This window comes from Pecten maximus, chromosome 11, assembly GCF_902652985.1.
Source record: "Pecten maximus chromosome 11, xPecMax1.1, whole genome shotgun sequence".
Classification (NCBI taxonomy): domain Eukaryota; kingdom Metazoa; phylum Mollusca; class Bivalvia; order Pectinida; family Pectinidae; genus Pecten; species Pecten maximus.
In genome coordinates, this window is record NC_047025.1 from 23,800,133 (window position 1) to 23,822,047 (window position 21,915).

The 21,915-nt window shown below is 33.7% G+C and overlaps 1 protein-coding gene across 1 annotated transcript; it reads right to left on the minus strand.

Moving 5' to 3' along the window:
• Positions 1 to 324: 324 nt before the first annotated feature.
• Positions 325 to 20,585, minus strand: LOC117338665 (E3 ubiquitin-protein ligase MYLIP-B-like). Its single transcript, XM_033900036.1, has 6 exons — positions 20,385 to 20,585; positions 18,546 to 18,736; positions 10,748 to 11,143; positions 8,150 to 8,406; positions 7,420 to 7,586; positions 325 to 6,356 (listed from the first exon to the last, which is right to left on the minus strand). The coding sequence occupies exons 1-6, from the start codon at positions 20,469 to 20,471 to the stop codon at positions 6,147 to 6,149; spliced, it is 1,308 nt and encodes a 435-aa protein (XP_033755927.1). The 5' UTR covers positions 20,472 to 20,585; the 3' UTR covers positions 325 to 6,146.
• Between the last annotated feature and the right edge of the window lie 1,330 nt (positions 20,586 to 21,915).

A 21,915-nucleotide genomic window follows, 5' to 3' on the forward strand; every position in this document is an offset into this window, starting at 1 on the left:
GCTAACTAAGATAACCCAGTAATGTAGTGACCAGTGCCAGTTGTCCGGACAAACTGAAAGTTATGGTTCTTATCGGAAAACCTGTTTATAGTGACCATAATTTTGAGAAAAAGAAAGTGGCGTGCACATCTACACATGATCATTAATATGTGTGTGAAGTTTCATTGGAATCGGCCCTTCGGTTTAGGAGGAGTTGTCCGGGCAAAATGTGCCTAACTTTGTTGCGGGGGTATAAAAAGTATGATTAAATCAGAGCACAAATGGAGGATGAAAAAGTATGATTAAATCAGAGGTCTCCGCAAAGAAAGAAAACATAGACACTAATATATTGTTATGTTTTATTTTTTGTCTTTTTTCTCGTTTTTAAATTATCTACATTTCTTACTATGTTCACCAAATACTTCAATAAGAAGTGAAAGACAAACATCTACTCAACAATGATTTCTTAAAAAAGATAAATTAACACATCACATTTCAACATTTCTCTTTCTTATTAACATATAACTTGTGTCCCTGAAAACAACTTCACCTTCAATAGCTGATGCTATTATACATCAACTATCAGTATTCTGTAACACCTCACAGAATGACTGCTTCACAAAACAGACAAATATTACACAGTACAAATAGCACCTCATTTCTGTCTAGTTTAATTTATTCGAATTAACACCAATAAATGAACCACATCTCAATAAAAACCCCTTTGGATATGATTGTCTTTCTTAAAATTACAGATATCTCAATGCTTTTTAGATTAAAATATTCTGTTTACAGATAAACAAGATCAATATCCTCAAAAATGGATAAGATTAGCCCTTCAAACAGATGATTTCCTAAACAATTTAACAGTTATTTTAAGTATCTGGTTGTTCTCACAAGAAATTAAAGTCTACATTAGTTTTCCCCTGTTCAGGACATTTAAATTAGCATAGCATATTGTGTAATAGAGAGGCTCATTACCCTGTTTCTATCTGAACAAATGAATTAAATTGAAACATAGGCATTTTTTTTCGTACAGTTATTTGTCTGAATTTACTATTCAGAGTACAGAACACACATCACTATGCAAACATTATTTAGTTAACTTGTTATATCTGGTACGAATGCTGGAATGTAATTAAGTAAATGATTACACATAATTGTAAAGTACATTGTTGATGATATGTAGTACTGAGTTTCTATGGCATGGAATGATGAACAGCTTAGCAAGAAAAGTCACGATTATAATGTTCATAATAAACTTTTACATTCAAAATGTCACTGCCTTGGACTCTTGCTTAATAAGTATTTTGACCATGTCAACCATAAAATTCCTTCCCATACTATAATAAAAATCTGATAGTAATTATATTGAAAAAGAAAAATATTTATATATTTCGAATTATGAAATGCGAATGATCTTAATTTCAACTTTTTTTTTAAACTTCAAAACATCTGAAACCTGAATCCGACACTGAAATGGTGCAAAACATTAGCATTTTCTTCAAAATAGCACAAGCGTAACATAAGTCCAATTTACCGTCAAACAAATAAAAAACATTGAACATTTGTTTATATAATTAACTTTCAATGACGGCATTAGTTACTGAAGTAAGTTTACTTCTTCAATATGTATGTTACCGGTAAGAGCATCAAAACTGGAAATATTTTATTTTCTCTTTAAAATTGTGTCATAATTGTCAGAAAATAAACACTTAAAAAATAAATGCAATAATATCTACAGAAGCAGCCTATCTTTCATGTTTTGTGGTTGAACTTTGGTCAACATAGGTAAATTTAAACATGACAATTTTCTGAAGTCACTAATGAGAAATTCAGAATTAACATCCCAAACAATAAAATACAATTCTTATTATCAATATGTCTAAGTAACATCAATACCAATTTCAAATTTCACTTATTTTTCGCTAGATGCATTCAAGTCAAGTTTGACATTTTGAAATCTAGTGCTTAGTCAAATAAAATAATGTTAAAGTTTCTTTTAACCAAGCACACTGACATGTAAAAACAGTTGTGAATTAAATAACAACAAAAAACCAATAAATTATTCATCACGGATCAACAATTAAAATATTGAGAGTTCGGTAACACATCAATATGGCTCTGTAAATGATATATTAGGACTAAGCTGTTCCAATATATCCATAACTTCATTGGTATTTTAATTCATTTATAAAACAAAACTGCTGTAAAATGGTTGACTATCCGTTAATGATAATTTAGAACCTCAGGAAGGTATGTGTTGGTAGCAATGATCAAATCAAAGAACAATTTGTGTCGCATCATCCATGACTGATTACAACCGAGCCCAGATTGGTATTTATACTTTGTTTGATTCAAGTTTTAAACAAGAGGCCCAGAGGGCCTGCATCGCTCGCCTGGATATTTCAGTAAGTACAGCAAAATACTATGATTTTAAGTTAAATTTAAATATTTTCCTACTTTTGAACTGACTCTCCCAACAGTGGCTTAAACTACAGGTTGACTAAATCCTGTCACTCTTGAAAAAGAAAGAGTATTTTAAAAAAAAATTTTTTTTTTTTTTACATTTCTCTAATTGGGCCCCCTTTCTCCTGCCCCAAGGGTGTCCAGGTTCAACAAACAACATTGCCAAATAATTCTTCTGACCAGATTTCACCAAAATCCATTTAGTTTTTTTCAGGACAAGTAGCATTTTTAATAGATTTACCCTTTGGGCCAGATGAGCTAATCAATGTTATTAATGTTAATAATAATATTATTACAAAAGGCTATACCGCTGTATATTACTGTTGAATAACTACCATTTTCAAGCTCATCCAAGATCTTGTCGATATATGGCTACATACAAAGTTCACAAGGTCCAAAAATGATATTATTACAAAGGGAAATAACTCTGTAAGTTAGTCGAATAATTTCCATTTTTGAACTTGTCCAAGATCTTGTCAATATATGGCTGTATACAAAGTTTCATCAAATTTGGTTGATATTCACTCGAGCTATCATATTCATAAGGTCCAATAATAATATTATTACAAAGGGCAATAGCTCTGTAAGTTACTGTCGAATATTGTGTTCACAAGGTAGTTGTTGACTGACAGACGGACGCCACAGTATGGCATAAGAAAAATAAACATTGTATATTAGTGTATATATTCTACATGTGAAGTTGATGATTGTACCATAACCTCAACTTATGCAAATTGTATACAAAATACAGTGTATTTAAGCAAGCTATACACAAAAAAAACAGTAAACTTAGGCAAATTGTAGACAAAATACAGTGAATTTAGGCAAATTGTAGACAAAATACAGTGAATTTTAGCAATTTGTAAGCAAAATACAGGGTATTTAGGCAAAGTATACACAAAAAAAACAGTGAAATTAGGCAAGTTGTACACAAAATACAGTGTATTTAGGCAAATTGTGCACAAAAACTGAACTTTTAAGAAAAATATACACAAAATACTGTACAGTGAATTTAGGCAAATTGTACACAAAATACAGCATATTTAAGCGAATTGTACACAAAATTCAGTGTATTCAGGCAAATTGTACATAAAATTCAGTGTGTACACACTACTGGTAACTCATTTAGCCATGTGTTGCCAACCTCCACCCATCAGTTATCTGGTTAACACCTTCAAAAGCAAGGGAGTTTGGATCATTGGTAGTGTAGGTATTAAGATGAAGTTCAGAATGTTTTAACATCTTGTTGATCATTTTAAAATTGCACTTCTCTGATCAATAGCAATGAAATATCAGGCAATTCCAGCATTTCCAATGATTTTAGGTCATGATGTCGCCAATATCTGGTTGACATGATGGAATCCAGGAAGTTGGCAACACTGAGCAAATGAAATGTTCATTTTTACAACACCGTAAAGAAGAGATTGTTGGTTGGTCCATTTTACTTGACGTTAATGTATGTAAGGCCCTGTCATACGTTTCTGTCCAGTATAACTTTATTGGAGTACATGTAGCAACAAATGTTCAATTCTTGGTTTTTGTGGTTGTAGAAATTATCCTACATGTTCATGTATTCTTTAATTTCCCACAAGTTGAAGTAGAAATAAAATGTTAAGATCTACAAACTTTTACCAACAGTGTGTTGCATTATCTCAGTAATTCAGAATTAATGGTGCATACAAACACACAATGTATATCATAACACGGTTTGTTGGTTTATATTACATAGTCTTTTTTTACATTTATGGCACATTGATATCATTTTTACGATTTCAATAAATAATTATTTATAAAATTTTGAAATGGTGAAAAGTTGAAATTAAAATAAAGTATAAGTGGTAATATGTACAAATGACACACAATTGTTGCAATAAACAAAGTAAAATGAACAAATGACAAAAACATATATATATGCAAGGCAGTTTTCTATCACAAATTTACTGTACAAATGTATCAATGAATAAAGTCATATCCTGTCCTAGGACATGAAAAGTGGGGCTGTTATGACCATTCTTGTGGGAGGAAGTGTTTCTTCATTCCACAAACTACATATACTGTATATACAAACAAGTCTACAATCTTCATAAAAGTACAGATTAAAAGAAAACTGCAGTGATCAAAAGTGCTGGTATTGATATCTAGGCGAGATATATGCTGTAAATTGTATTTCTTACTGCCTTCTAAGAAAAAGGAAAATTGCGTTAAGTTTATCAAAGGCACTGAAAACGGATTTTCTTTCCATTAACAAATACTTAGATACAATGTTAAATAATTAATGCACAAAAATAATTAACCAATAGGAAAACTTCAGTACTTCTACCAAAAAATCAATGTTTTCACTTAGACAAGATAATTTGCCAGTTGCATCAGGAAAATTTATATCCTTATCATTCAGAATACCATGACATGACCTATTTTTGAGGCATGAAAAAAAACTATCAAATCCCCTGTGAATTTGTTGCAATTTTGATAGTGTCTGTCAGGGGGAATAACCCATAGTGTAAATATCAAAACTATGACCTCATGAAACAAAAGCACTACAGCATATACCACATAAAACATTTTTAAACGAATATCACAGGTGTTTTATAAAATTACTCAATTTTAAACAAATGCCATTTAATACAGTTTGAATATCCTACTCGTTGTAGAAAGTCCTAAGTAACAAATCGCAGAATGCTGTCACAATTATAGATATCTCAGGAATGTTTTTATTCATAGAAAGAGGAAGGCCATGTAAAATTTACATTGTAAATAACACGTACTGTATAGCTGCAGAGCTATGCAAAATAAACAATGACCTCAGCATGAACCTACTGCAAAAATTATTAAATGATAAAAGGGTTCACCAACATTACCTACCGATTTATACTTGAAAGCCTGATGAAGACTAAATCATTGAATTTAAAAAGACTGATCAATCCTGTTTCAAAATATGCAGCTCTCTGAACTTAACACAACTGGAGTGACTATGGAAAACACAAAAAGTCTATGTTAGCAAATTATCAAATATATCTTCTCACATCAATACTAATGTGTTTGTGATACTTTTCATCTATGTAGGGCAGATATGTTCAAAATTGCTTTTTTTGGAGGACAAATTTGATGATAAAATGTTTTTTTATCAAAGCAATGTTTAAATATTAGACAAACATGGATGAGAAAAAAATGTCAAGGTGAAGTATACTTAAATAAATGGAAACATATTTACAGATGTTTTTTGAAACTTTTCAATATTTTAGAATTTATCCATGTAAAACATTCAATAGTAAATATCTATGAACAGATGGTGTATGTTAGTTATTGCTTTCTAAGTACACTGGGGTCACACATATTTAAAACATGAAAAGTTTGATATTTTTGTAAACTTTTGCTGGCAGAACTAGATGATGAACAATGGCAAAACTTTGACAATTAATGATGAGACAAGAGAGTTCCAACATGTAAAAATATAATAATGTTAATGACTGATCATGATTTATGTGAAGTCAAATGCACAATCCCGATAATCGTCTCTGTCTAGCCATCATGACCAAATACAACCTTCATAAACAGTATCCATCCAAAACTCAGGATAACTGCTGGTGTCACAATCTCATGAAAATCAGAACTACTGGTTCTTGTTCATCAGTAATGCATTCTTACAAGTCTTTCTTGTCATGACAGCTAAAACCTCCCCTCTCCCCATGACACAATCGTCACGTTTTCATCGAGAAAGCTGTCGGGAGATAAACAGGTTGCACAGTCTGTATAGAAGTCCTGCACAGCGGGCACTCCGCCAGCTGAGATGCACAGTCATTACAACACACCATGTGACCACACGGACACAGCACTGTAGAGATCCCATTGTCCATACACACTTTACATACAAACGAGTCCTGGATTGTCTCCAATTTCTCCTTCAACATCTGAAGCAGAGCAGGAAGTACATATTTATTACAAACATAAATTGAAATTAACTTTCTTTCCAGAACCAGGTTTCTTTTTTTACTTTTGACATTTAACAGTTTAAGATTAAGTCAAATCACAAATCTGAAACATGTGTCAAACAAAAATCTCCTTTTTTTTATATTAATTATGTGGCATTCTACTGTATTGCCTAGTTACAGTTTAGCACAAGAAAATGTCTGTAAGAGAGAAAGGCCCTTGTGTATTATTTGTATCTTTTCATGAACAACTTCATGACAAAAGGAACAATAAAGTATTTGTTCAAAATCCCAAATGTGTGACTATGATATACGGCAAAACTAAACAGCCAAAACGGAAATATTATAATAAAGGGTTATCAGATATCATTATATACCCCTCTACATACTCAACAGGATAAACAAGTGTATAGTCACGATCAGTGTGTGTACACACACAGCTCACTGTGTATGACTGATATGGTGATCACACAGACAGCACTATCACTTGCGACAGGAAATCTCTTACCATGTAAAAGGTCTAGAGTCTACAAATGTATCCTGCTGTAAGTATTGACCTTATTTTAGGTGTTTTTCTTCGTCATAATTAGATGGAAACTAAAGACTGTCGGTACACTTTTATCACTGTAATTGCTATACGTAACGGTATTTCATTGTTAATTTATATTTGAAAGCCCCATACTTTGTAATTCTTATCCTCTACTCTATCATCCCCTAAAGTCTCACACAAAGTAAATGAAATACAAAAGATCTTAAGAGGGATTGTGCCACATCAATAGTAATAATTTTCATTGGATATATGAAAGGTTTTTTTTCATTGGATATATGAAAGTTTTATCTTATCTTGATTTTTTCTTATTTATCCACGTAGTTATCTGTTGTAATGAGTGTCACTAGGCACCTACCTGTACATATGATCTCCTTACACTAATTTATATTACAGTGAGTACCCTTCCTCCTCGGCCATCCAACCTCACCTTCCTCAAACCTGGTTCTTAGTATTTATTCAGTCTTTACTATTATAACATCCATCTTTAACAAATACCTGATATTGTTGCTGTTCACAGTTTTCCTTGTTGTCTGTTGCCTGTAATATGTCCTCATGGCTAGCTGCTGGTGTCATGGGTACCTGTTGCTGTTTGAGGAGTTTTCTCCGAGTGCTATCATACACTTCTTTACAGGTTTGCTTCACATCAAATACATAATTCTGGCCTGAAAAACAAAACACCTATTTTACAAAAACTTTCATTTCCTACTACTCCTGGTATTACTTACTGTTACTTATATGTATGAAGAATGTTTTAATTTTGGCGTGCTTCAGAATTGTGATTTTTATCTACATCTTAAAATCCCATGTATATGTTTTCAAGACAAACTGAGTTTTTGTAGTACAATTAATGTACCTACAGGTAGAAGATATAATGCCAGTTGACTTCTATTAATAAAAAACTGTATTTATCCTGTAATAATGCAGACAAATACTTGTTTTCGTTTTCACTGAAATGCAAAAGATATGGCTCAGCCAATTACAAGCATGGGCATAATTTTAGATAAATATGGTATCTATGCATGGCCCACATGTTGCTACCTGTTTAAGGCCCAAACAGTATATGTAACAGACATTTTCTCAATTATGTATTATAAGCAATATTTTGTTTGCAGATTTCACCCTTGTAAATAAAATCTGTTAAACAAGGAGACACATCTAATAAAGGGATTGATCATAAATTAAAATTGTAATTCTTTTCTTTGGTACAGTGACATGTCATTCTTACCACTGGCAGTATTATCACTGAAGATCGAAGCGAGCATCCCCTTGAGATCATGGCTCACTTGTAAGCTGACCTCATCATGGACAGTATCACAGCGGAAAAAGGAATTCATTTCTGTAATACAGCGATACAAAGCATTGGCAGCTCTCGTACTGACCAACTTGAACTCATACTTGGTAGTTTCCCCCTCATCGTTGTATGCTTCCAGGATAACCTTATTTCTATCATGGATTGCTTTCATCACCATGGAATACTCCAACCTGTCAGGATAAAAGACTTCTTTAACTCCACTATTTCACAAATTGAACGACAATCATATCACTACATTTAACATCAGAAGCCTCCACACCATACATACCCCATCATGCCCATGTCACACCATGAATACCCCACACCTTAAATACCCCACTTGAATATCCCACACCACACAATAAATACCCAATGCCACACCATAAATATCCTACACCATGAATACCCCACACAACACCATAAATACCCAAATCCATATCATGAATACCCCACAACATGCATATCCCACACCATGAATTATTAACCCCATGTCACACCATGAATACCCACACCTTAAATACCACACAATATCAATACCCATGTCACATCATGAATACCCACACCTTAAATACCACACAATATCAATACCCATGTCACACCATGAATACCCAACACTATAAATACTCCAACATCATAAATACTCCATACCATACCATAAATACCCCACACCATAACATAAATATCCCACACTATGAATATATATATATACCCCACACCACACCATGAATACCCCACACCATACCATAAATACCCCACACCATAACATAAATATCCCACACTATGAATATATATATATACCCCACACCACACCATAATTACCCCACACCATACCATAAATACCCCACACCATACCATAAATATCCCACACTATGAATACCCCACACCACACCATGAATACCCCACACCATGAATACCCAACACCACTCTATGAATACCCCATGTCACACTATGAATACCCCACACCAAAATATCTCAAACCATGAATACTCCATACCACACCATAAATACCTCACAACATGATCACCCCACACTATGAATACCCCAATCCATGGCGCCACACTACACCATTATACGCCTCGCCATAAACACCCATGCAATATTCACCCCATGTCATAAACACTCCACACTCTTTTCCTTGTTGCATCATTCCATCCAACTGACAGTAGCTTGTACAATGTATTTCAAAGTAAGAAAGTTTTAAAACATGGTTTTAATCCAATTGAACCTGACAAAGTGTATAATAATGATAACACAAGTTTTAAATGCATTACTTTGTATATATCATGTATAGCAAATTGAAAATCTGTATAAAGGTAATACAAAAACCTTGCATATATTAATTTTATTTCAAATTATATACAGAGTGGCAAAGAAAATAAAGCTACACATTTTCTGTAACATATATTTCTACTGACATTTGTATACTCAATATCCTAAAATGACCCCTGTTTACCAATGACCAGTACAGTGTATGTGTTTACCAATGACCAGTCCAAAGTCCATCAATAAACCCATCAGACAGACCTCAAGGCTAAACACACTGGTCGTAGGGTCAGTGAGTGAGTTGGCGTGTATATATGCTATGTAGAAAATTATCTTGTTTTTCTGACCAATGAACCTACATTTGTACTTGATAACATGTATTCAGACTCTATCTAGGAGCTGGATATCAACATACTGTATGTGCCACTATACACTGTGTATTATCTCGGTCAGCTCTGTACACAAACATGTGTATATACAGCTATACATACTAATTAATTATGAATTACCTATTACAAACTTTTGTACATTTTTATGTATAGACAACCAATTTGTCACTTACATCCATTGTCACCAGTACAAAGGTAATTTGGGTGTAGCAATAAATCACATCTTGTTCACTTACTATAATACTTTGTTTTTGTTATTTGCTCATTTTGTCTTTGTTGTTGTTGTTCCCCCTCCCCCCTCCCTCCAAATCTCCATCCTTATTCCAGTCTATTACATTCTTTGCTATTCTATAACGTTTCAATCAAAGATAAAGTCAGTATACTTTAATAATAAATCCAACTACCTCATTTAGTTAATCTAATACATTTTGTATATCATAATATATTTTTTATACCACCAGGGAGAATGTTATGTTGATGTAAAGTATATATTATATGTAATGCTTCCCCATATGTATATATGTATGTTATTGTATGCCTTGTAAAAAAATTAAAATGAATAAAAAAAAAAAAAAAACATAAAGTGCCACTTTTCATCAAATTCTATTAACTGTACATGATGTAGTCTTCATATCAAGCCCTGTCACATCAACTGACATAATGTAACTAAAATTGAGTATCTTATGATTTGTAGTATAATATTAAAAAATTTGTTTTAATATAATTAAATACCTTCAATTTCAATTCATTAAGTTTCAGTTATAACAAATTTTATTCACTGGATAATCTCTTTATTCACGCACAATTTTTTATAGATTCTTCAAAGTGAAAGAAACAAGCTCAGGTAAAATAACCCAATACAATATGTACATGTACTTACTTTTCAAACTCATTGTTGAGATCGTATAAGAAAATGCCCTCTGGTCCGACACCTACATGGACGGTGCTGCCCGACATATACTTTGCCTCGTGGTACTCTGTTCCATAGTTTGGTATCAGGGAAGCTTCTTGTAGCATGCGATACTCTGCCTGTGCTTTGGTTACCCTCAATAGATTCTCATGACCTATCGCGACTTCTCTGACCAGGTCACTAGTGGGGTCAGGGGTCAAACCCTCCAGAATTTTCTCATACAGCTGCAGCAACATAGGATTGTCTGTCTGGTCTCCTAACTCGACCTGGGCACAAAGGGAGGCAATCTGCACCAAATGAGCCTCATCACTTACATGGAGTTTCCCACTCCTCAACTCTTGTATCACTTGTTGGTAGAACAGGTGTCTGTAAGAACAATGCAATAATTATGAACTTGTATAAATTATGTCCGATAGACTTACGCCATAAGTTTCTGAATTGCTAGCTATATATATATACTCACACCATACTTTTTGAATTGCCAGACTGTTTCTAACTATAAGTTTGCATCAAATATACATCATTTGCCATGGAAATCTGTGGAAACTGGTAATTAGAAGTATTATATGGCCATACATCATATAGTTTTAATTAGAGACAGTAAATATGTATTTGTGAATATGATAATGAATATGGTAACATACCAGAGTTATACCTGATATACATATATGTATTTAGCACATGTATTTAGCACAGGCAGGTTTTTTGGGGTTTTTTTTTACAAAAAGGCTGGAATATAGAAGACTTATTGAATAGGGAGCTCAAGGTTCAATTCCTAAACATGCTATTCACTACATGTGTGATGTGGACATATCTCCCTTATAAACATTAGAATCGTTAATGAAAATCTACCTAACTTATATAAATGTTAGTATATCCAAAACAACTGATACATGTATATAAATTTATATCTTTACTAATTATAATCAAAATAATATCTAACTCAATTGAACTAACTACATTAAAAATAAGACAGAGAATGAAGATTACCACTTAGTGAAACAATATATGTATCTGTCTACCCAAACAATATATGTATCTGTCTACCCATGTATCTGTCTACCCAAACAATATATGTATCTGTCTACCCAAACAATATATGTATCTGTCTACCCAAACAATATATGTATCTGTCTACCCAAACAATATATGTATCTGTCTACCCATGTATCTGTCTACCCAAACAATATATGTATCTGTCTACCCAAACAATATATGTATCTGTCTACGCATGTATCTGTCTACCCAAACAATATATGTATCTGTCTACCCAAACAATATATGTATCTGTCTACCCAAACAATATATGTATCTGTCTACCCAAACAATATATGTATCTGTCTACCCAAACAATATATGTATCTGTCTACCCAAACAATATATGTATCTGTCTACCCAAACAATATATGTATCTGTCTACCTGCCCACACATTCCTGTATCAAATTTCGCAAGATAAATGAAAAATAGAAATTTAAATTGTCAAATCAAAAAGCATGACTTCAAAAAACACAGCAAGTATCAAGGTTGGTGAATGGTCGAAAAAATACCTGAGTGTACATGTTGAATGATGCAATTGCTGATGAGATTATTATTTTTTTTAAAAAGTACAAATCAATATGTTTTTTTTTAAAAAGATAATTATATAACTATTCAAGCATGTCAAGCTTAAGGTCACAAGGTAGTGAAAACTACGCATATAATTTATTGTGTATCTAACTATCTGGTATATACTGGTGTCTAGCTTCGTATACTGTAGGCCTACGTTGTACGTACAATTTAATAATAGCTTTGTATAATGGATACATTGTATACAGATTCGACAATATATTAAATTTGTGAAAATCACAACAAACCATTTGTCTACAAAAGGTAGGAGTAATTATCTTGTTTGTAAAAACATCGGTGGACAAAACAGCTCACTAGCTGGCTATCGCAGTGTAAACAACCTGTCAATCCAATGTGTCAAATTTTACCTGGGTCCACGAATTTCAATGAGCTGGACGTTACACGCTTTTATTATTGATTATTCTATAATTTGAATTTCTTAATGAAACTTTGCAAAAATCTTGGTCGTTCACGAGAGGGATACCAAAGTACATTTCACGTTTTTGGGACATGATTAAGCGGTCGTTGGTCGGGTTAGCGGGGTGGTCGTTTAGAAGGGGTAATTTATCGTTGGAAAACGTCGGTGAACGCGAAACTTGGTCGCATACAGGGAGTGGTCGTTCTTGAGAGTGGTCGTAAATAGGGGGACCACTGTATACTGTATATAGTAACGCCTGGAGTACATGCTACGCGTCACCTATATATCTACCTACAGGTGACGATACACAGCACTACACTTCGATCCAGGACATATAGATTTATAATGTAGATTAACGGCACCAAAACTTGGAAAATTTACAGGTGAATGACTTAAAACTATGAATGGCTTCTTCTACCTATTGTAGGAATATGAATTGGTCATGATGCATCACATGTAAAAATAGCGACTGATCTCAGGCATGCCCAGAGTGTAGTCATTCATGCATGTCACTTGTAACACAAACTCATCAAAAATCATGACACTTATAATATACAATTAACTAAAAAAAATTTAATGACATGCCCTATCAAAATAACCATTTTTTCACAACCAAATGCATTGAAAAAATAAATATTCACAGGATGCTTTTGTAAACATTTACATAAAAATTTGAACATGGTCATGATCACATCACATGTACAGTAGCCTACGTACATACAGTAATGACATAATCACATTGGAAAATCCAAAAGTAATATATATATATATACATGACATCATCCATAGGTGGTTCTAATTTTACACACAATGGAAATTCCCAAAAAAATTATTGTTGTAAATTACAGGTGTGATTTTAAAACTGAATAAAAATGTAAAATTCAGCACTAAAAAAATGCTATGACCGACTATAAATAACTGGCAGAGTCATGAGCATTACTTGCAATAATACATGTACGACCGAGATCAAGGAATATCTAGAAACAAGATTTGGGACTCCGGAAACCCACTTTTCTTAGAAAGTATTGTATTTTATATTTTCTTGGCCCTGCCTAATCCAGATCATTCTATAAGCTAGGCCTACCTACACTCTGTAGTCTGACAACTAGTGATGTTTTCTGTTCTTAGTAAATCCTTCTAAAACAACTTGTTGATTCTTGTTTCAAATTTCTCTCAACAATCAAAAGTCTTCACATAGTTCTCCTCAGATGGTTGGCTGAGGATACTTCATGATCACAATGTCAAAAACAAAAGAATGTATCTTGTATACATTATTATCATCAACACATTTAAATAGAATTTTTTTTAGATAAGATACCAGGTAGTTTGTTGATGTATGCGGTATGAAATTGCCTTTTTTGTCAAAAAGCTTATATATTTGGTTTGTTTGTTTTTGTTTAACGTCCTATTTAAAGCCAGGGTCATTTAAGGACGTACCAGGTTTTGGAGGTGGAGGAAAGCCAGAGTACCCAGAGAAAAACCACCGGCCTACGGTCAGTACCTGGCAACATGCTGCCCCACGTAGGTTTCAAACTCGCAACCCAGAGGTGGAGGGCTAGTGTTAAAGTGTCGGGACACCTTAACCACTCGGCCACCGCGGCCCCGCTTATATAATTAAACCACATCTATATATAGCATTATCACTGTGTAATAATTCTAAGATCTTTCTAGATCTGTCCCAAACAACTGCTTGCCTCTGAAAGCCAACTGAATTACCATTTATTACAGTATAATCATTAATAGACAAAAGCAGACTTGGTTAAATACTGCAAAATGCAATCAGAATTTATGTACAGGACAATAAATTTAACATAGTTGTAATTTATAAAGAACTTGACATCCTGACATGGCATTGTGTGTTAATTGGTTTGTAGTGGATTTTACAACATTTGCGAAACAATACCAATTGATATAAATCAGAAGATGGAAGCGTACAAGAGGTCTTAGTGTGAGAGGAAACCGGATTACCAGAGCACATGGTCGGACTGGTGACCCCATGGGGCCTGTAAATATACCTTTTCACCTTCAATTGGGGAATTGAACCCCAGCCATCTAGGTTAATGGCAAGTTCAACTGTGTCACCCGACCACCCAATGTCGACAGCATATTTATATATGTACCATTATCAGCAAAAATGGCATTCTCCATAATTTTCATATGATCATATAGATATTTTAATTTCTAATCAGTACAACAGATACCTTGATAATATGTATACACCATATGTTATCAACTGAAGTCATGAAAGATGTTCATCGACTGATGTTACTCTATAACATTCCACATCAATTCAATACACACATAATATATCAAGCAAACTTATACATTAAACAAATCAAATATATTGATCAAATGCAGCTACCAGTTGTACCTTGTTGAACCATCATATATATATTCCACAGAGATTTATAACTTATATATATTGTATACTAGCTAGATGTCCAAACACAAAATAACATATCTAAAATCTTCAGTGATGACTTAAGATTCACACCAGGAGCTGCATGTTTACAATAACAAAGTATGAGTCAGAGGTGTGCATGACCTTAAATACACCAGCCTTTAAATAGGACAACAGAATATATTAACCAATATCAAAGACTTAAATCCTAGATAACTGTGACAACTGTTTAGGCTTTACAGAGTTTAACAACACAACACATATTTAACCCAATGAAATGGACAGTAAACATCATTGTAAATATTGCATACTATTTACACATGTATGTATTTATCATTGTGATAGAAGGCTTAATTGTCAAGAGAAATAAATCATAAAGAAAAATCATCCAAGTGTTTGTGGTCACATGACACTTGTGTTTTTATAAGGCGTATTGTATTGCATTTGCGTGCAGAAAATCTAACCGAATTTTTAGATCCTGTTTATACTTATGTAGCTATATAGGTCACATATATACAGCTACAGAAATGATGATTAAGGCTATGGTATTGATTGACTGGAATCACCTATGGTATATAGATCAATGACATTGGTTCATCCTCCATTAAATTCAGTTAATGACCTTATTAACTGATGTCAATGTGTTCAAGATACAAACTTGTCTGAATCTGATATTTATAGCTGGGGAATTGACTTTTGGACCTAAATTGAAATCTTCTACATGTGCTTCTATAAAGTTTAAGGTCACCTTTGTTTGTTAACTTCACATTCCCTGTGTGAGAAAGCAGCCTTTGGGCAAACCAGCTGAGTCTGAGTCACATAGGTATATGTATACACTGAATTTTTTACTGCATTGTTTGAGTGTGGGGTCAAAGTCCAGATATCTTATGTAGGTGTCTATTGACATGTTATGCCAGGTGAATACTTGATTGGATGTCAACATTTCACATTATTGATCCTGAAAGTTTCTACAGAATGTGTATATATATATCTATAAAAACTTCTTTAAAAATCCGACCAGATTTTTTTTTTAAATTAGCAATTTAACCTTATCATGGCGAGTGGTCATTCAAAGTCAAATCCACAACTGATAAACAATTGAGGTTGTTATCAATATTCCTTTCACAGTCCAAAGTTCAACAAAATATTACAAACTTGAAAGTCCAAAGTCTAAAGTTCAACAACTTCTATTTAAATGGCCAATCATATATGACGATCATAATTCTACATGAAGAATGTATTGTACAGTAAAACTAAAAGGTAAAACCTATAGAAGTAATATGCTATGGTTATATAGTATATGTATGTTGCCACAATTTCTTCATAAACAAGAAGCCCATTGGACTACATACATCACTCATATGTTGGGCTCTTACTATATGACCCTTGTGACAATTTAAGTAGGTCAAAAGTATATTATTGATATCCCTCATCACATACATATATGCTACTGGGACTATTCCATGACCCAGAGTCTTTTGGCAAGTGACAATGATACAAGTAGGATGGATCATATGACAAGGTTGAACACGGTAAACATACGGTAAACCTCCAGTTAGTTCGAACAAAATTAAATAAATATTGACGGGCCTGTTCGAATTATTCGAAATTATGCTTCAGAAAATAAGCACGAGTCTATATCGACAAAAATCTCGGCAAAGTAAAATCATTAGACACATACACATCCATTGTAAATCTGATACGTAACAACGGCGGCCTGAACAATGGCACATTTATAATTAAGTAAAATGATAGTATTTTATTTAATTCAATGTCAATTGATCGTTAAACGTTCTTCATTTCGTGATAATTATGATGGTAATTGCGCGAAGCTGCTCGGGCAATGTATCCTGTAGGCCGGGCCCCAAAACAATACAGTACACGTTTCATTTGTGACACAAAAGTTAAACATTTTTACAGTATAATCTCCGGATGGCTATATCTTTTGATCTGAATCAGAAACTATCGCTTTATTATTGTAATAAATGGTCTCTTAAAACATCGAAAGCATAGTCTACATAACTTGTTGCATTTACGAAAGCACTATTGTAAAAATAGGCGATATATGTTGATACAATTAGGTCAGAACATCAACATGTCTGCTTTTAAATTAATATGCCCAGTCGTATTATCTACCAAACATATATTTAATTTGATACCTACAAAATTATCCATCACTAATTGGGACACCTGTGGATTGTTTTGACTGGATATGAATGCTGATCACGTCACTCAGCATGACCCGGCGGCCGATCTTTTCAACTTTACCGCAAGCGACACCTCTCGTGGCCTGCTTACCTAGCGTGAGGTCGCAGGTTTTCAGGTAATACCTTGATTGGCAATAATTAAGAGATGTCCAGTCACAATTAAATAATCATAATGCAACACTATATTTGAAAATACACGGATGATTTCTTAGTTTGCTATAACCACCGCGAATACAAATATCGCATGTTATTTATACATTGTCGGGGCCTAAATTTGCAATCAGCTGTCTCGTGCGTGGTGTATTTTGCAATGTAAAAAAAAACTGAATTAACGCTTAAATATGTGGCATATATTAAATCACAGACGCATTCTAATGATCAAGCATACAACCTAATAACCTAAAGGTGCCTGTTGATCAAATTTAAGTCTTGGCATTTTTTTCTGGGCCGGTCATCGGGACCGGGTTGTCGCGAGCTTTCAATGGAGTTGCCGAAAAAAATCTTATTTTACGTTCTTAATTTGACAAGTTCGAACTATCCGAAATAGTGGCAGTTATAAACAACCAGAGTTCGAACTATTAGTAGCTAATATAAAAAATATTGTTTTTCTTGAAAAAAATGTGTGTTCGAACTATCTACGTGTTCAAACTAACCGGAGGTTTACCGTAATTAATAAATCAATTTTGGTCAAAAACAGTAATTTTAAGTTCAGATCAATTGCCAAATAGTTTGATATCATAATTCTTTTACTCATTTAATTTAATATCAAGACAAACATCAGAATTCTTTTTTTTTTTTAATTTTCATACTATTGAACTTCAGTTATTTACAAAAGAAAGTGCTTCTCAATTTTATTCCACCAATCTGACATAATGTTTAAAGTCTCTTTATGAAGGTATTTTACTTCATGAACAAACTTAATCAAAATGATGGCTCTAAAACATGACATGGTATAACAACTTGTCTAAAAACATATTTCAAAGTATATGGACAAGCTGAGTTTCATATCAGAACTCAAGAATGAACATTTGTATAGTACATGTATATATTGTATAAAAGTGACACATTTTCATGATAATAACTGTGTATCTGTATAAAGTATTAATAAATTAACACAAATTTTGATGTAAAATTACCTGCATTCTTCCTGCAGAAGCATATGAGGTTGAACATAAAACTTGACCCGGAGCTGGAACCTGTATGGAACAGGTCCATTCACTTGCTTACAAACTGGGTTCCTGCTGTTCAGCCACAAAAGTTCACCTTTAGCACCATGGAACTGGAGTCCAAAGTAATCTTGTTCCACGATACCAAGCTGCTGGCAAACCTACAATATTGAAAATATATTAAATGGTATAAATTTATTATTCCCAAAGAGGAATTTCAAATTTTCTTTTATTCTCACAGCTGGCCATGGTGCTGGTGTAGAATTCCGATTTAAGAGGGTTAGAAAAGAGTATGCCTTTACAAGCCCACAACTGTATCGTTCATATGATAAAAAGAAAATATTGTGGGAACCCTTTTAGTATGTATACAACTGTAGAATTTTCTTTTTGTGTACATGTTCTCTACTTGAAGAAAATTACAACCAACATAATTTAACAGTCTCCCCCCCCCCCCCCCCCCCCCCCCATTCCTTATAGGATCTTTTTGCTATCCATCAGCTTTCCTTCTTTTTTCTTTGATATTTTGAGGGAGGTGACGGGTAAATGTTTGTCCGCAGAATAAGACATACCCAAAATTAATGTCAAAATACACCCACCATATATATTTTTGCTGTATACGGCAGTGACCAGTGATGGCAAACAGATGTATTTTGGAATCTTAGCACATGCTTCAATTCAACTAGCCTACTACTAAGTGAAACTGTGTTTAAAAGGTGAACATATTTGGATTATTGTTGATACCATTTCACTTCAAAATGATTATTTTTGGTGACTGTTGCAGGATAAATAGAATACATGGTCAGTGTCTTAAAATATAAGTATATAAGTTGTATTTTTGGCTCAGGACAGAAAGACAAAAGTGGCTCGCCAAGGCTCGCTACTTTTGTCTTTTTTTACCCTCACCAAAATACATCTTATATTTTAAGACACTGACCGTTATATATTGCTCTCTGCGCATGCTGTGACAGTAAATTAAAGTTTGGTTATACTCTAAATACCTAGCTAAATCAGATTGACCTCCAGTCTATACAATATGTAGACAGTAGACTGACGTTACAAACATATGTTGTTTTTAACAGATGGACATGGGCAGTTTTTTGGCCAAATGTAATTATAAGTTAGTTCCCAAAAAAATATTTTACTATAAATCATATGTATTTTCAATTTGTCAATTTATTACTCGTTTGCTTGGGTTTTTTTTTTAGTATTTATGCAACTTACCCTTACTATAGAAGAGATTGGAGTTATTTTTTGGTGTAAATATTTAACGAGATGCAGACGCCTGTTACAGTAGACCCTAGAACACGTAAATACAGAGAAAGATTGCTAAGCTAGAATTTTTCTAAAAATAGCACACGTTCACTACAGCTGATCGCGATCGTGTCCTGCCAGCTGATCACAAAACAATAGTTTGAAATTAACGTTAAATAAAAATTGATAAATTAACAGGCTAAATGGATGCTAAACTGATCTCTTATAATGCTATATATCTAGTCAATTGAGTTGTCAACGGGGTGAAATATCTTCGTTCTTTGTTTGAATACACAAGAAAAAGGCCAGTGAAACTTGAGGTTGGACTTTGGACCCTGGCGATCATCGATCACAATAGCCCAGAGGTTTATTTCAGAAATGTGTTAAAGAAAACGATAACAATTTGAGTGTAAGTAGTGAACCAAAAACATACCAATTATACATTAATCGACCAATAAAATCATCTTTGGACAAAAATTACATCGTTTTTATAGAAATATAAACTCGTCTGTTACTTTTCCGAGAGAGACTCCATCATAGGTAAAAATGTCAACTTACCTTTTCAAGAACTTCTTGTCCGTTCGATTTAGGGTCTACATCCACTTCTAAAACTATAGAATTCGGTTGTGTTATCTGACAACGCATCTTGAAATTATCAAAAGTTTAGCATTAATCGTCGTTCCTACATTTTATCACCATAAAGTATGCTGGTTTCAATCTCTGTTGCAACTGATATACACACAGCATGTAGGTCAGAAGCTGATCACATGGACACTACAGTCATTTAACCAATCAACGACGAGGTCGCCAACCTTGACCTATCTGATTTCCATGAGGCGGAGTTGACCCTTACATGATGAAAACAGAACACATGCACAACGCAAAATTGTGCAAAGATCCGGATATTTCTACATTTAGAAAGGATAAATAACGATTTGCATCGAAGGACCTCCAAAGTGCGAGACAACCGACCGACAAAATTATAATGTGCGGCGTACATATCAAGAGCGTTCCAAATAAATAGGGCAACATTGCGCTTGTCCTTACTCACCGTTACGATCCCACGTGCACCGTTGCGTCATTTATATATATATACTTTCTTATTGCTTTGGATACACGCATATAATAGCAAAAAAAAAAAAAATATAACTTCTATATTTTATAAATTTCTTTCCCTATCTTTTATAGTCCAGTTAATATAGGGTTTATTTAAAAATTGTTTTTCATATTATCGTTGGGTATGTTCAAGGACATATACATTATATAAGATAGTACATATACATGTATATATGTCCCTGGTATTTCTGGCTATTTTTTAATATAAGACTATAGACATGCCCCTGTGCTGGTATGTTATAACAGAAGATAAATGAATATATATATATTAATTGAATAATCTGAACGGCTAGAGCTGAAAAGCTCATGAAACCATTTTTGTGCTAAACAGAAATGTCATCGTGCTTAATTAAGTTATCTGGAAATCATGAAAGATTTTAGGTTGATCGATCAATACCCCTTCTCGTGACCAAACCGTTACAAACGTCTAAGTCACTATTCTGGACAACAGTAAATGAGAATGCAAAATATTTTGGCATGAATAACCACAATGGTCCTGATGATTAATGAGGATTAAGGTTAAAATAAAATAATACATCTTGGTTTATCAAGCAGATATAGTACAGAGCACTAGCGGATCCAAAGGGGGGGGGGGGGGGGGGGGGGGGGGGGGGGGGGGGGGGTCATGTGTCATGTATGTGCAGCTATAATGCGGATGTCTACAAATGGGCCATTGACGTAAACTAAAAGTGTTGTTACAATATGGAATATAATTTAACCAGTCATGAACACGAAATACAGGTACAATTACCTAGACATTAGTTTCAACGTTAACCCAACCGTTAGTCAACACCAACGAAGGAGATATTAAAAAAAAAAGGAGAGATTTAGCATATGTATAACCTTCTATAATGGGGACAGCATATATTTTCACAAACTGGGGGACAAAGGCGAACCAAGAATATTGTGTGGCTTCACATTAGTCGCCTCTTACGTCGTCTGTAACACCAGGAATCGTTTTCATAAGATTATG